The sequence below is a fragment of the Pecten maximus genome, chromosome 2 (assembly GCF_902652985.1).
Source record: "Pecten maximus chromosome 2, xPecMax1.1, whole genome shotgun sequence".
Taxonomy (NCBI): domain Eukaryota; kingdom Metazoa; phylum Mollusca; class Bivalvia; order Pectinida; family Pectinidae; genus Pecten; species Pecten maximus.
In genome coordinates, this window is record NC_047016.1 from 26581613 (window position 1) to 26600017 (window position 18405).

Here is an 18405-nt window from a genome sequence, read left to right on the forward strand (position 1 = left end):
TGACGCTGTTTCTGTAACGGATTATACCGTCGTTTTTACTTTCTAAACTCCATACTATATATGTTTGTATACATCTAATGGAAAAGTGGCTACAGTTTGTTTTTACATACCTAACATAACATTAGGATCATAATACAATACCATGAATCATAATCGGTGAGTATTACCAAACAACAAAATACAAGTGAAATGGTTAGAACAGTTTATTTTTTAACAAAATGAAATTTAAAATTCGTTGTAACGTATATGCGAACTAATCAATATAAAAGTGTATAATTTTTATGATCTAAATTTACTTTTACACTTGTTTACTGAAAAAGTTGTTACTTTCAAAAATTTTGATATTTCGCTGAATGCAAAATAGACTAATTTTGCGAAACATGAATGCGTTACAAACATACTGTACTCAATAAAGAATTATGATTTGTTTCATAATTTCAACAAAAACAGACATTCCTTTTCTTCAAATGTTATATATAAACAAATGTTGCATTAAAAAAACAGCCATTACAGTACCGCATGTGTAGAAGTGACCTGTTGTTGTTCAATGGAATGAATTATACACTCAGTACCATAAGTCAACATTATTTTTATAAGCACTTTTATGAAATATTTTCATGTTCCACTCATGTTCCACATATGCTGTAGTTTAAAACATAAAAAGACAATTTGCTATGCATTTTACACAGATATAGTCAAATTAGAGTAGCTTGAGTATTAGAAATAGACATAAACGTGAGACAACACAGAAATAAACAAATATCCAGTTGATGTAGTGGAGTAATTTTGTGGTATACGGGGTGCATCTACGATGGTTTGTGCCATGACTTTACAAAAAAAAAAACTATATGGAACGAATGTGCCCATCGACATTTCCTTATAACACGATGTTTTAAAAAGCTGGTGTGTAGAATACCGTCACACCGTTCATTAATATATGAAAACACGCGATTAAAAATGTTGAGTACACATGTTACACCTACAAAAATAATGTGGAGTAAACATGTTACACCTACAAAAATAATGTGGAGCATACATGTTACACCTACAAAAATAATGTGGAGTAAACATGTTACACCTACAAAATTAACGTGGAGTACACATGTTACACCTACACAAATAATGTGGAGTACACATGTTACACCTACAAAAATAATGTGGAGTAAACATGTTACACCTACAAAAATAATGTGGAGCACACATGTTACACCTACAAAAATAATGTGGAGTACACATGTTATACATACATAAATAATGTGGAGTACACATGTTACACCTACAAAAATAATGTGGAGTACACATGTTACACCTACAAAAATAATGTGGAGTACACATGTTACACCTACAAAAATAATGTGAAGTACACATGTTATACCTACAAAAATGATGTGGAGTTCACATGTTACACCTACAAAAAATGATGTGGAGTACACATGTTACACCTACAGAAATAATGTGGAGTACACATGTTATACCTACAAAAATAATGTGGAGTACACATGTTACACCTACAAAAATAATGTGGAGTACACATGTTACACCTACAAAAATAATGTGGAGTACACATGTTACACCTACAAAAATAATGTGGAGTACACATGTTACACCTACACAAATAATGTGGAGTACACATGTTATACCTACAAAAATGATGTGGAGTTCACATGTTACACCTACAAAAATGATGTGGAGTACACATGTTACACCTACAGAAATAATGTGGAGTACACATGTTATACCTACAAAAATGATGTGGAGTACACATGTTACACCTACAAAAATAATGTGGAGTACACATGTTACACCTACAAAAATAATGTGGAGTACACATGTTACAGCTACAAAAATAATGTGGAATACACATGTTACACCTACAAAAATAAGGTGGAGTACACATGTTACACCTACAAAAATAATGTGGAGTACACATGTTACACCTACACAAATAATGTGGAGTACACATGTTACACCTACAAAATTAATGTGGAGTACACATGTTACACCTACAAAAATAACGTGGAGTACACATGTTACACCTACAAAATTAACGTGGAGTACACATGTTATACCTACAAAAATAATGTGGAGTACACATGTTACACCTACAGAAATAATGTGGAGTACACATGTTACACCTACAAAAATGATGTGGAGTACACATGTTACACCTACAAAAATAACGTGGAGTACACATGTTACACCTACAAAAATAATGTGGAGTACACATGTTATACCTACAAAAATAATGTTCGCGTATACAATACATTTGTTTTTGACCGTTTATCTAAATAGGTTCGGTGCGTTTTCTTGAGCTATATTGGTTTTACTATTTATCTCTTATTTTAACCCCTATGGAATACAGCATCTATATATACCATACTCAAAATATCAACTCGATATCTTTGTAGATCTTACATATCTAAATATATATAAGGCAAATTCACTAATAAATCGTGTTTGTAAAACATAATTGAAAAATACTTATGCAACCATACATGAGACAATGACTAATCTCTCTTAACATCTCGAAGTATTGTTATCTTATAATTCAAGACTTTTCAACTGATATATGGATTTCTTTGCATATATCTGATGTGGCACAAGTCATAAATCAGCTTAAAAGTCACCAGGTATCACAGAATTACATGTCATCATAGTATACAAATGATCTCCTACAACAGTATCAAATATTATCATCGTATCAGTGTAAAAGTTGTCTGCTACAACAGTATCAAATATTATCAGTGTAACAGTTGTCTGCTACAACAGTATCAAGTATTACCACAGTGTAAAAGTTGTCTGCTACAACAGTATCAAATATTGTCATCGCATCACAGTTTAAAAGTTATCTGCTACAACAGTATCAAGTATTATCACAGTGTAAAAGTTGTCTGCTACAACAGTATCAAATATTATCATCGTATCACAGTGTAAAAGTTATCTGCTTTACAGTATCACATACTAGCATCGTATCACAGTGTAAAAGTTGTCTGCTACAACAGTACCACATACTAGCATCGTATAACAGTATACAAGTTGTCTCCTATAGTTAACATCATATCACAGTGTACAAGTATTTCCTACAACAGTATCGAACTTTATCATCGTATAACCGTAAAAGTTGTCTCCTACAACAGTATAGAACTTTACCATCATATCACAGTACAAGTGTCTCCTACAGCATTATAAGGCATTATCATCGTATCACATTGTACAAGGTGTCTCCCACAACAGTATCGAATTTTACCATCGTATCACAGTATGCACGTTGTCTATTATCAATTGTTGCCATCATACATAACATAGTGCTATATAAAAATGATAATGATATTGGAACGATACTTCAGAAACTGAATATTCATTGAGAATATTTATGTGAGTATTGATTACATGTACAAATGTATGTATAACTTACATTTCACGTTTACAATGTGTTAATAGCAATAAACATAAGTGAAAGGAATGTAAAACAATGGTATGCATTAATAAATTAAACAATTGGTAAATACAATTGAATGTAAAAGAATGATTTCCATATTACTTTAAGTATTTAAGTGCACTTACGTTAAATATAAATTGTGAAAGGTTCGCAGACAAATTGTCTTCAGGTAAATTTGACTTGAAAAAATGGTGTTTTTTTTTTTTTTATGTCAAATTCGTTTTAATTTCATGTCAATTTCTTGACATGAATTGACAACTCTGCCCATTTCGTGCCATTTTTACCTGGAAATATTGACCTGAATTTTACCAGAATGAATTAACCTGAATTGACATATAGACATTTTGCCTGTGTAGTAAACAAATTAATATACATGTATAATATATGCTAGATAAAAAGTTGTGTGCATGATTGTATAGTATGGTAGGAAAGTGTGTATACATTTAGCGATGAAATCTCAAGCATGAAATGTCGTACAAAAGTACCACAGGTAGTTAAGGGGCATCTAAACAGCAACTCGAATTAAAACCGTGACATTTCACAAGCCTTTAAATTCCTTCAATGGTGCAATTTAAGAGAAATAACTTTAGTTTGTACCATTACAAACCGTGGAACTTGCTGTTGACATGTAATTTGTTAAGGTGTTTGTAAATATAAACAAAACATTCGAAAAATGGCTGTTGCAGGGGGGGGGGGGGGGGGGGGATAATTAGCGCTATTGTATCACATATATGGCACAAAACAGCCATATTGTTTTGCTCACAGGTGTCTAAAACACAAAATAGAAGCATTGGTTTGATCATATTTGTCTTTATAAGATGTATAAACACTTTTTTTCTTGACCTTGAAATGCAAATGGCGGTTAAGAAATATTTAACACAAAAATGGCATACAAAGAGGTATTTCAAACATAAAAAATGCTCGTATTAGAAACTACATGTATATTGAGTTTGGGGTAAAATATGCATATTTCTGAAAAAGGCCTCAAACTCGCCAGTTTGACAATCTTATCTTTTACTGTGATCAGATTCCTAGAAGTATGATATAGGGGGCATTTTTATTGATTGAAATGCCTCTCTTTATGCCATGTTTTTGTAATATTATTCTTAGCCGCCATTAGCATTTCAAGGTTTCAGAGTCGAATCCAGTCAAACAAATGCTCCTACCCTGTGCTATAGATACTTGTGACCATACAAGCAAAGTTACTTTTCAGGATTAGTTAATTGTGTGACTTAAAATTCTTCCATGTTACATCTTACCATAAAGTCACTCTACAGAAAAACTATTAAGATCTAAAGGAAATTATTGTCAATTTTAAGAAACTACATGTTCAGACAAACATTTTGGTATATTACATGACTTGTTCATATGATATTATCGCTCAATTCCTACGTCACTCCAACACATTCCCGCGTATAATTAATGTAGTTTTACTGATCCATCCGCTTTTCCATTTTTGATAAAATAGTCAAAATTTCCTCATATTTGTGACTTGCCTCTATAGAACGTTGTTCGGCAATTCTTATGCGATCGTCAACTTCCTGCATCTGCTTCTCCAAAGCGCTTGTTAATCTCCCAGCTGATTTCTCATCCGTTTCATCTGGTCTGTGTGCATCGAGGGTCTTTGAATTGGTCACTAAATACCACCTTTCGTCCTCGTCGTCTCCATGTTTGTTTCCGATACCGATCCTCAGTCGCTCGATATATATTCTTCCAAATATGCCAGGAAACCACGGAAACATATTCTCGATTCCAATTCCTATTTGAACAGATTCCACACGCCATGTGACTTTCTGGTGCCGAAGGATATCTGAATAGGAGTCATTCATCATTGCGATGAGTAAATTCAGCAAGATGATTGTCGAGAGCAAAATATATAAAATATATATTGCTTTTGCAAATGTTGCAGTCCGTCCAACGCTTTCCATCCCTGATTCAATTGTCCCGTCAAATAATTCCGCCATACCGATCATCATGTTAAAGGCTAAAAATATAGTTTCAAATGGATCTGTGTAAGTGTTCACGATGGATGTAGAAATCTGAAAGAGGGTATGAAGAGCAAAACTAAACGCCAAGAGTACGAACGAAAAAAATATCAGAAAACGAAATACATCTCTCATGATCATGTTCACTAACATTTTGAAAAAATAGTGGATGCCTTTAAAACCTCTTGTAAACGATATAGACAGCATCCAACCTAAACACAAGCACACAGACAAGACATAATCGTGATTGGTGTTTCGAATTGAAATCAAAATGATCCAGGAAAATACCAGGCTTGCAAACATAATCACGAAAATCAGTGTCAATAACATCCGCATGTTTGGCAGTTCGCGACGACACAAATTTCTACAAATGTCCAACATAACGTATAAAAGACCGATTGCAGGTTCTAAAGGAACAATGGCGTATGCGGCAATCAAGACTGGATCCGTGTCTGAGAGGGGTGTGCCATTCGCATGGTCACGGAATTTTGAAGCGATTTCTATACCGACGTAAGAAAATACACTCATGTAAAGAATGTGCAGAATCATGAAAAATCCGTACGCCCATGCACATATCGCCGTGTACATTCTTTCGATCTGTCGAACCGGTGGAATATCAAGCACATGGGAAGCTCGTCCTTTGACCTCCAACGTCATAAGGAGATCGATATGTGAATTGGAATGCTGAACTCTTGCTGACGTACAGTTGCAACATTTGCTGAGGTTGTGATTGGTTGTTGGAGTAAGATGGGTGATGTCAAAGTAGATATTTTCATCCCTCTGAAACATCATTACATCTGGCATGGTTAGGATTCGATTCAAAAACTTGTGTGAGCCAACCTTATACGCGTATCCTAACACAGAAAGATTTTGTTTGTTTGAGTAATCATTGACCAAAGACAAGAGTGCTTTTCGCTGTAACTGCTTAAAAAGGGATTCATTCTCTCCTGGGTACAGTATTCCGTGATGATTACACCACCATCTAACAGAATCGAAGATAATTGTTTCCATCACTCGTTCTATGGCCTTTGAATCACTTTTGCTCTCTGCCATATCCCTGACAAGTCTGTGAAGAACAGTGTTACCGTCTTTGTCAGCACAAGTCAGATCTGCTCCATAAAATATCAGCCTGGTTATACTATCAGAAAATCCCGCAGATGCAGCTAAGTGCAGCACACTTTCAGATTTCTTATTAAGCGTATTAATATCAGCATCTCTCTGCATATTCTCGTAGATATCTAAAGCAGTTTCCAAAACCTCATGTTTCCCTGAAATCACTGCCTCATGAAGGGGTGTATTTCCCTCCTTGTCAACATCTTTGAATCTGACAAATCTCCATTCCCATAGGACATCTGGTTCCGCAGATAAACCAGCAATGTGAAGTGCGTTGTTGCCCTCGTTGTCTGTAGCATTAACGCTTTCCCAGTCGTGTGATTTGATTGTATGTTCAACAAGAGCTCGTGCGATCTCCGGGGTTGTTTTATTTGACGACGCTGCCACGTGGAGGGCAGTTTCCCCTTTCAAGTTACCTACGTTTGTTTTCGCCTTTCTCTCCATCAGTTCTAATACAGCGTCATGGCTCCCCCTTCTGCAGGCAATATGCATAGCTGTTTCCTTAACGTTGTTCTGAGCATCGATGCTGACCTTTTTGTGAAAATGTTTAATTACATTACCTTGGTTGTTTATCGCAGCATGATGGATAAATGTATTTCCGTCTACGTCTGTTTCCTCGGGATCAACCCTCATCTTTAGAAGGATTTTGATCATTGCACAATTTCCAAGACTTGCAGCGATACACAGGGGTGATTTTACATTTTTGTTGTTTGATCTGAGATTATTATAGTGTTCGGTCAAAGCTCTCAGAACTATGTCGTTGTGTTGGGTCATTGCGTAGTACCAGGAGTCAAACCCAAAGTGGTTCTTGTGATACATATCAGCACCACATCCAAGAAGATATCTCACAACATCTGCGTGACCGTTTTGTGCTGCCAGTGTTAGAGATCGCTCGCCCTTTTCGTCCTGTGCAATAAGGTCTGCATTTCTGTCCAGCAATGTCTGGACCACATCCAGGTGTCCCTCCTTTGCCGCGTGATGCAAAGGAGTTTCTCCTCCTCTGATAGTAATATTGACGTCAGCTCCATTGTCGATTAACACCTTGACGATTTCGTTGTTTCCTAACGCCGACGCCATAACAATTGGAGCCACAAGTCCCAACAATCTAGTCTGATTTGGATTGGCTTTGCCTTTCTCCAGCAATATCACCACAGTATCTATCAGTTGATATCGGACTGCCCAATACAACGCGGTCGATTTTTTGTCGTTTTCCAAACTCACATCAGCTTTTCTCTCAATGAGAAATTCAACTGTTTTATTGTGTCCCCATCTTGCTGCCCAAAGCAAAGCAGTATCTTTTTTCACGTTTAGAGAATCCACGTGGATTCCTGAATCTAAGTAGAGTTTCACCAAGGCCGTGAAGCCTCTAAAAGCTGCTAGATGATAGGCCGAGAAAGTTCGTGGTCTTTGGCCCTCTATTTCAATCATGGTTTCAGGTTTTATCACTTCCACCTTTTCATCTGGAGTCGGAAATATGTCCATAAATTTCGTAGCTAGCTCCATATTGTTAAGTTCCGTAATTTGATGCAGCGCTGAGCGAGTTGTTTTCGGTAAGGTGAAAAGTTGTTTTAATAACTCTTTACTGCCATTCTCGATAATGATTTCCACGATGTCTATCCTATTAAATTTCAGTGCAAAATGTAAGATATTTTGATTGTTTAAAGGATCTAACATAGCAGCATGGTGCAAAGGGACATAACCCTCGGCCTTTGTCATCATATCTGTAACATCAGACGGCGTCCCGTTTTCCAAAACCTTGAAAAGCTGAATTCTGACTTTCTCATAACGTTCATCCGCTGGGGGTGAAAATGGACGTAATAATGGTTTGGACGCTTCAAGGTCGATAGCATCTTCGCTAACAATACCACTGTCGTCTTTCAAACTGGATTCAGCGATCGTTGAAAGTTTCATTTGACTTTTGACCTGGAAATATAAAACCAAATGCATTGAAAATGAAATGTTTCGGAAATAATTTGGAAATATAAATTAAATAGACATACTCTTATCTCCTTCCGAAACAATCGCATACATTGTGTCGTTGTTCAATGGGGGAAATAATAGTTTATATATTCATTATATGAGAACATCTTTCATTATTCCCACTTGTCCCCAGGAAAAAACATAATAGTGCCTTTAAGCGGTCAGAGCACCCTATTTTCACTAAAATAATAAAATAAAGACAAAGCAATACATCTGTAGGCGAACAATAAAGGCGAAACTAACTCAAAACTGATAAAAAGCAAAATACGGAGATGAAATAGTAGATATGTTAAGACGAACATGGAGAATATAACCAGATGTTTATATTAGACTAAATGTCTTTTACTTCATCGATGATAGCCATCATGCAAATCAAATCATATAAAAGAAGTGTTACGTTTTCCAAAAGTAAAACCGGGAATATCAACAAATATAAATCTCGGCGGATATTGCACAAACAGAACAAAACAATAATACGGTTGTTTAAGGAGCATATGTTTACATTCTCGGTCTTCAATATATGGGTCCTCTATTTGTCTGCTACATTCCACATTAGCGATGACATTAAATCACATAAAGGTTTAGTTGTGTGTATCATTTCGTGTGGGTTGCTATATTCTATTTTCTGTTTAAAATCCTGAATGAACGTGATCTCTCTGGAATGTTAGAGATGTGTGATTCCCGTACCACTTAAGGTTTTAGTCTTCTTACCTTTCGTGCCTCCCTCAGACTTTTATAGTCGCCATCTTCCGATGCCTCCCGGACGGATGTAACGACCTGTGACTGCCGGCGTGGTCTATGACGCATACTTTCCGGGATGTCGTCCATGTTGGATGTTTTTTTCCCCTGAAAATTAAGATGAAGAGGAAATATTAGTTATGGAGACATTGCATAATGTTTTGTTTGTATCATTTACGTATCATTTTTGAATATGTGTCATTATGTGGTTACCATTTGTTGTGTGTGCTAAGGTGCTTACCTTTTGTGTATGTGTGTTTATGTGCCTTTTAGTGTATGGTGTTTAAGTGCTTATCTTAAATGTATATGTGTGTATGTGCCGACCTGAAGTGTATATGTATGTGTGCGGACCTTAAGTCTATATGTTTATGTGCCGACCTTAAGTGTATATGTGTGTATGTGCTTACCTTTTGTGTATGTATGTTTAAGTGCTTTCCGTTATAATTCGTGCATGTGTGTTTAAGTATTTTTTATTTAACGTAAAAGTATATATTTCATTTGTTTTCAATAAAGCTATATTATAATGCTAAATATATATATTCGTGAATTGTTAGTGCACATATTCCTGTTTCATCTGTACAACGACCTGGTATCGATTGTATATTTTTTCACAGAGGCAAATAGTGTTTTCCCTATTTTTAACACGGCCCTGCCTTTCGTCAAACCATTTAGACAAGTTAAAATTCACATTATTTAAAGTCGCATATATATTTATAAAGAATATCAGCTTATGCAAGCTACATGTATTAATGCGACAACCGCAAAGCCATTACTTGCAACCAAAACTAGCTTTTCAGACTTGACTTATAAGTATGAAAATGATTATAGTTTAAAGGTGACCTGAATAGCCACTTTAAATGTTCGCTTCCATATCTGTCATGGTCACTGGTCGAAACAGGCACCATTAGTTTAGTATATCTGTACACAGACAGATCAATACTTCAATTGAGTCGATCATGTTTATATAGATTCGAGTGGTGTAGAGAAAGTCACTATTACAACTGTCTATCTGTGTCGTATATGATATAGTTACTTATCTGTAGATACACGTACCTAACAATATTTGGACCAATATTCCAATTTGTATAGATCTAAAATCGTGATCGGGAAAATATCAAATACATCATTTAAAAATAACGTCGTACACTCAGGACATTAGAAAGTAAGAATTTACTTAATCTCGTAAAATCCAGGTATGGAAATCACTTATTGTCATTTTTCGACTTCTATAGCTATGTTGAATGGTTCGTGGAGTGGGAATGTGTACATTGATATCCATCATAGTATGTTTGTCTCCACTGTCGCTAAGGGAATGGTAAACATTACTCAAGGTTTACCTCTCAGTAGTACCACGCATATCAAAGCCAATTAGTTCCAAACAGACAGTAAATAATCATGTTTGAAGATAAAACAGTCAAGTGTTTGTTATTTGAAATGATTTTGGACCGGGTAATTTTTGTTTTAAAACGTTCTGATGAACATACTTTATATATACAAATACGAAATGTTGGATTCATAAAAAAAAAAAAAAAAAAAATAGCTATCATATAACCAGTATTTTCAAATTACGAAGGAAGATACGATTTCACCAACACCGAAACCCTCTGAAAGGGGTGCTTGAAATTGCATAGTCAGGTGACAGTCAATATGGTTATATTTTGAAAACGTCATATGCCACTGAATTAGTAATGAACTATGCGAGTCATATGTTAAATCTATGGGATAGTGTTACATTGTACAGTCAAACTTCGATGTTTCGAAGTTCCAGGGACTAACAGAAAAACTTCGAAACAGCGGGACTTCGAATTATTCATGGTTGACAATAGATCGATGTTTTCTTGATAATTACCATATCTGTTAACGTTACATGTCCTCAGTGTCTTCGTGTTGATCGTCGCCTGTGAGGCTCATATCGAAAAGTTTAGTTAATTTATACCTCAAACACAACAAAATAAAAATTCTTTTCATTAATTATACCTAAGCATTTTATTAATTAAACAAAATATGTATCGGTTACAAAACACTTTTATCGCGTTTAACAGATAAAGCAAAAGAAGTACAATGCACACTTACGTAAGTCGTTAGGCTTTTCTGCTAAAGACACGTGCGTTTACGTTATGTGCATATAAAATACGGAATGCCGATCGGTTGGAGAATGCATGATTGAATGACAAATAATCGATTTACTTGGATATTTATGTATAAGTTTGAAACGTGACACTTTGAATATGAGTGAAGCTATCGCTAATTGTTTGTGTTTAAAATTGGTCCGGTTGTTTTACAGTTCCGTAAAATTTACTCACCGACCGCTGATTTCAATGGCGGCGGAGATTATCAGAGACGACTACCGAAATGTTTTACCGGAGTGATTAAATGTCATGGCTTCTAAATACACCTTTGATCTATCAATTTGGTCTGATTATTAAATTAACCCCATGACCGGGAGTGACAACACACGCTATCGTTATCCCTATTGTCAGTCAGGGCATTTGGGGGAGAGGTGTGAAATCTTGCCGCAGGGGTCACGACAAACACCTGTCCAGTGGTCAGTACAGGTAAATTTTTTGTTCGAATCATGAGATGTCAATTACCTATAATATCATAGCTAACGGGTCATGAAAAAAATTCGATACATCGAAAACTTCGATTTATAAAAATTCGAATCATACATAGTTTCGTTAGTAGTGTTATATAGTGAAAAAATTCGGGACCAAGCAAAAAGTTCGATACAGCGAGAAATTCGAATCAACGAAGTTCGAATCATCGAGGTTTGACTGTATTTACTTCGTATACATGTAGTCAGAGAATGTATTCATGAAACCTTACCGCGCTTATATACACATTTAGTGTTCAGGCTCAAATACTGTATGGTGATAGATCAAATATCTGAATATTATTTTTCAATGACTGAACACATTTCAGAAAGACTTAGTGAGATAATATTTTCATTTTTGTTTCTTTTAAACTGCTTTTTAAGTATTTAAGCGAGTTCAAAAAATGGGTTGAGCACAAAAGCCTAGCACTAGTCCACCGTCCAAAGGGAAGTCTTTTGATAATCACATTTCATTTAAATCAAATGTATTACACATATTACATACTCACAATATACCACTATCAACTCTTACCCCATTCATGTATTACTATCATTTTTAAAGGAACCATACAATAAAGGCTACACAACGAACCAATTGGTATACGATAATGTAATAGTAATACAATATAATTATCAGACTTCTGAATAGTCATCCTTACCTCTCCTACAGTAACCACCACATTCATCAACTATTTATTAGTAAGATATACGCTACAAGGCATTGCTTACTATAGTGCCCGTAAACAAGTTTGTTACCTTTATGCAGTCCTAAACCTGATAGAGGGAGCGTTTTATCATGACAAATGATCGATATGGCTTTAAACTAAGGTGTGGAATTCAGCCCTGTATATACTGTACCCTATGTAATTTTGCCAGCATTAGTCAGCCCTGTTCCGTAATGTTCCGTAAATAATCAATTCATCAAACAGGTTCATCCCACATATCCCATTATTTATTAAAAAATCATCAACTCGTGTTTGGTTTACATACAGGCTAAACGCCAGTCTATCAACTCATGTTTGGTATACTATAGAATTTATTGTGCAGGTCTAACGCTATCTTATCAACTCGTGTTTGGTAAACTGTAGAATTTATTATATTGGCTAAACGTCATTCTATCAAATCGTGTTTGGCTTGCTGTAGAATTTGCTATACAGACAAACACATTTTCATCAGCCTATTTTTGCTATATGAATTAATATGCAAGCCAAAAACCATACTAATCAACACAGGGTTTGTATAATGTATAATGTAAAGTTTTCTACTGCAGAAAAATCGAAGTATTAATTGATATACCGACGTGGCCCTCGTTTCGCATGAATGTAGAAGTTATTGTACAGATTTTGTCGTTAGAGAAACAAATCAAAGACACTTTCTAATAGTTCACATTCCAAAACATCGATACTCCGTTCAACTGTAAATCCGCAGTACAAAGCAGACAATGCTTGTGAGGTACTTTAGGATCGTTTGACTCGTGTAACCGATACGGTAAACAGGTCGTGATTGGAAACGTTATTAGTTTATCACTAGGTTACGGAGAACCAAGACTTTAACAAAGCTTCTACAATATGTAAATAGCTAATTGAAATATTCTATGGATATAGACACTAGAGAACTCCAATCCCCAACCCCTTTATTCCATCTTTTTTTCTCTGGATTTTGTCACATTTCTGATGATGTGTTATGTAGTGGTGGGGTTTTTCTATTGTTTACGTAAGTTTTACATAGTGGTTGGAGTTTTGGATTGTACCTGAGGTTGGGGTTTTTATGTAGGAGACTTTAGAATGAATATCCTCTCTGAGATTTATAAAATGTCTTCATATTAAAATAATCTTTTCTACAAGTCTTTAGCACCCTTGTAGGTAGAGCGTAAGCGTTGTACCTGATATCCCAATAACTCGTAAGAGGCGACTAAATTTTGGATCTTTGTATCTTCTCCAATTCTTTCTATTGTCTTTCGTATGTCTCATTAAACTTGAGTTAAGCGCATCAAAGTCATTAGACGATGGTCGAGCGGCGAGATATCTAACAGGTGCGTCCCGGTGCCGTTATATAGCACACTGCGGGAGTGAGTGTCAGTGATGTCATTTCAGTGGAATTGCACTATAAAACGATCCTTAAGCTAGATTAAATGAGCCACCGTCATTATATGGATTTATTGGATTCATAGGAGTTTGACAATAACCAACATACCACTAGTACACTTTTGTATAGCGACTAGAACTCATGTATTTGAAGAGGACTACTGCTGTCCTTCCACTGTCCCGGTAAGATTGATTAGCTGTGATATCCTACCTCGTCATACCGAACCTGTCTGTGTTATATTGCCTTGTTAGACAAACAAACTTCATGTATGGTCAAATTTTCCGTACAAGCATTCAAAAATGTACAATACGATTATATTGAAATAGAATTATCTAGTGTAAATTTAGCAGATACATATATATATATATAGTTTCTATAGTAGAAGTTTCGGACAAGCGGGGCTCGGGGTTTCAATCCCCTGGCTTGTACATGATAACTACTTAACACAACCAGGGGATTACACGGGCACAAAGCGCTGCATTTCAGACATTATCATAACACTACGGCCGATATTGTCTTCTGTATTTCTATTTCATTCTCTTTGAAGTAAGTCAGCGGAATGTCTTATACATTATTCAATTCCTAGTGTTTATATGCAAATAGAGCTGTCTTAATATCGATCCCACCAGTCCTCGTCCAGACTAATAATACAAACAAAAGATATTCAACCAACCCAATTTAAGAACCTAACGCACTAATATACATTTTATCCGATATTCTTTATTTTAAAAAGAGAATGTCATGTACCTGTATGTACTGGTTTTATGTAAAGTTTAGATTATAAATAACTGAACAATCATCAGGGAGGAATTTCAAAAATCGGGATGAGGTAGCTAGGGTGGTACCATGTAACACGGACTTAAGGGAAAGCTAACTTTAGGTCCGTGGTGAGGCAATATATCCTTTTTAAAGAATTGTAATAAGAAGCATGCAACGCCTTTATAATTAAGTGCCGATCCCTGGTGAAAGTTGAAGCTTAACCTATAATTGTACATCGTTTAAATAACTATACTGACATAAAACTTAATTGCCGTATTCACATAGTATGTATTGCCAGAGACGTGTATATCACATACACTTGCGAAGTATTTTAATACGAACCTAATCAAAATTGAGCAAACTGGTTGTTACCGAGAGTTGTTTTGTTCGATAATGACTTGGAACTTTCGAAGTTTAGCATGTAATCAGCCACGTATACGGTGTACATGAAGTACAGTGCTTACTGTTCACTATATCTACCTATGAGTGTGATGTACATGTATATACATATAGTATACAGGTAGTATACAGGTATATGTGTACATACATTAATTACTGGTACAATATACATGTACAACACCAATTTTGTGTTAAAGAAATGAAAAGTCTGTTAAAACCACTCACCTTGTTGTGATCACTCAGAGGTTGGTTATATACATTTTATCAGGTCGAATTCGAAAGTAGGTGTTGACTGGCAATGTCCATAGAAATCCCGACCGACACACGTCATATTTTCTCTTGAGGCTTTTAACGGCTCCGATCATGACACCGTTCTATAAACGTCATTCCGGTCAAGCGAACTGTCCACTAAGCTTTAAATATGGCAGGTTAGTTCAAATACACATGATCTGTTCATATCAACAAATATTTAAGTGATCCAGGGCCATATACCTGTGTATACTCCTAGTGCAAGGTATGGTACACGTGTGTGTATAGTAACGGGTAACCAAACAATTTACCTGTTCTAACAGGCGTGTTCACGTCACGCCTGATTCGGTTGGATCTCATTACACCTTTACCATATATAGATATATTGTATATGTATTCAGCAAACCCAGGTATGTTATAGTCTAGGTTTAGTTTTTTTCGGCATGCATGCATTCATTCATTCATTCATTGGGATCAGTCACAAGTTCGTAAACTCACAGGCATTTCCATTTACAATTATAACATTATATCATGAATATATATATATGTATAAAACAAAACAAGAAAACAAACAGCTAAGGTACATGTATTAGTGCATATTTGCTAAGAATATGTAAATCGGCTAAACCCGTTAAAATCATTTTTAACCCCATGTGAAATGATTCCTTGATTTTTCCCCAAAAGTTCTTTTAAACTTTTGTGGTTGATTATTCCTTTCATTTTCTTTCAAAGAATCAGCCCATAAAGTAAATACACCCGACATGCTTAAGTTCAACTACAGAAGTGAAGATCGGTATCATGTACATTTCATATTTAAGGTGCAATCATATGCTAGTTATAGAACTTATATCATATTTACATTACCAACCTGATTGTTCCAGAAAAAGGTAAACTATTTATTTTCTTTATCAAGCACTTAGTTTAGAAACATTATAGAAACGTTCATCTACAACATCCGTAAATCCAAAAGTGAATTTGCCAAACAACTTTAATGCTAGTTTAAACTTTCTTTTATTTCATTTCAAGCATATTCAATACATACAATAAACAAGACGATAATGGAAATAGGAACAAGTGTCACAGACACGTATGTTAACCTATCACCATTACTAAACAGGTGTCACAGACACTTATGTAAACCTATCACCATTACTAAACAGGTGTCACAGACACTTATGTTAACCTATCACCATTACTAAACAGGTGTCACAGACACGTATGTTAACCTATCACCATTACTAAACAGGTGTCACAGACACGTATGTTAACCTATCACCATTACTAAACAGGTGTCACAGACACTTATGTAAACCTATCACCATTACTAAACAGGTGTCACAGACACTTATGTTAACCTATCACCATTACTAAACAGGTGTCACAGACACTTATGTTAACCTATCACCATTACTAAACAGGTGTCACAGATACTTATGTCAACCTATCACCATTACTAAAAAGCAATGCTATGCGTACTATCAAGTAATACGGCGGCCGGGGTTCGAATCCCCGATCGGACGTGAAAAGGTATGGTGTCACCTACCCGACCACTAGGGTTTTCCCCGGGTACTCCAGTTTCCTCCCACAGTAAGACCCTCGCGCTCTTCCATCCAGGCCAACAAGCGTAATTAATATACATTAAGTTGATATAATTTGATTCGCAATTGTTGTAAAATAAATAAAGTTTACATCAAGTAATAAACATGACATTTTATATAGAATTAAGACCAGAAGTCATGTAGTACTGATTGTACATTGTATAGTACTATCGTAATTATGGATCAATTCCCCCTTCATATCGAGATTTAGACATTTCTTTCGAAAACATAGACACTTTAGGCCCTTAGCATCACCGACGAGTTATAAAATGACTACACTTTTGGCCATTAACATAACTGACAAGTTCCGGAATGACTGAAAAGTACACTTAAGGCCCTTAGTATCGTTGACGAGTCCGAGAATGATTATAAGTTACACTTAAGGCCCATAGCATCATCGACGAGTCCGAAAATGTCTATAAGTATACTTAAGGGCCTAAGTGTCATTGACAAGTCCGAGAATGACTATAAGTTAAAGTTAAGGCCCATAGTATCATTGACGAGTCCCATAATGACGGTATGTACACTTAAGGCCCTTAGTATCATTGACGAGTCCGAGAACGACTATAAGTACACTTAAGGCCCTTAGTATCATTGACGAGTCCGAGAATGACTATAAGTTACACTTAAGGCCCTTAGTATCATTGACGAGTCCGAGAATGACTATAAGTTACACTTAAGGCCCTTAGTATCATTGACGAGTCCGAGAATGACTATAAGTACACTTAAGGCCCATAGTATCATCGACGAGTCCGAGAATGACTATCAGTTACACTTAAGGCCCTTAGTATCATTGACGAGTCCGATAATGGATATAAGTTACACTTAAGGCCCTTAGTATCATTGACGAGTCCGAGAATGACTGTATATACACTTAAGGCCTTTAGTATCATTGACGAGTCCGAGAATAAATGTAGGTATACACTTAAGACCATTAGTATCATTGACAAGTCCGAGAATGACTATAAGTTACACTTAATGCCCTTAGTATCACTGACGAGTCCGAGAATGACTGTACTAGAAGGAGTGAAAATGATGACAAGGCTATTATCTAATGTCAATCTCCGCGACTCGATCTCCAGCCAGGACACATTAACATTTCGTCTTTTGACATACGGTTAATTTATCATTTGGATTTCGACTGATGAACGGGTGTCAGTAAATGATATCAGTTTGAACATGCGGAGAAGGAGACGAGGAAAACGGATAGGCAAGGAAAAGAATCACGTGAGGAAGAATACGTGTAAAGTAAAACAGACGGACTCGGTCGTCCTTGACTGACTCGCATTACTGGTCACTCAGGACTTACTCGCAAGGCTTGTCACCTATGACTGACTCGCAACGTTGGTCACACGGACTGACTTAAAATATTGATCACATAGGACTAACTCGAAATATTAATCACCTAGGACTGACTCGAAATATTGATCACCTAGGACTGACTCGAAATGCTGGTCACTCATCACT

At 35.9% G+C, this 18405-nt stretch overlaps 1 protein-coding gene and 1 long non-coding RNA gene across 2 annotated transcripts; both read right to left on the bottom strand.

Moving 5' to 3' along the window:
* Window positions 1–187: 187 nt before the first annotated feature.
* LOC117321662 lies at window positions 188–4123 on the bottom strand. The gene is made up of 2 exons (XR_004531392.1): window positions 2202–4123; window positions 188–2036 (listed from the first exon to the last, which is right to left on the bottom strand). It is a non-coding gene; the product is annotated as an uncharacterized LOC117321662 (long non-coding RNA).
* A 20-nt stretch (window positions 4124–4143) lies between these two features.
* On the bottom strand, window positions 4144–15582 carry LOC117321664 (transient receptor potential cation channel subfamily A member 1-like). Its single transcript, XM_033876169.1, has 3 exons — window positions 15317–15582; window positions 9229–9363; window positions 4144–8460 (listed from the first exon to the last, which is right to left on the bottom strand). Exons 2-3 carry the CDS (start codon window positions 9343–9345, stop codon window positions 4870–4872), a joined length of 3708 nt encoding a protein of 1235 aa, XP_033732060.1. The 5' UTR covers window positions 9346–9363; window positions 15317–15582; the 3' UTR covers window positions 4144–4869.
* Window positions 15583–18405: the final 2823 nt, after the last annotated feature.

Coding starts and splice junctions, on each gene's coding strand:
- LOC117321664 (XM_033876169.1), bottom strand. CDS start 9,345: ATGGACGACATCCCGGAAAGTATGCGTCATAGACCACGCCGGCAGTCA. Junction 8,461..9,228: donor GTCTGAGGGAGGCACGAAAG/GTAAGAAGACTA, acceptor TTATATTTCCAG/GTCAAAAGTCAAATGAAACT.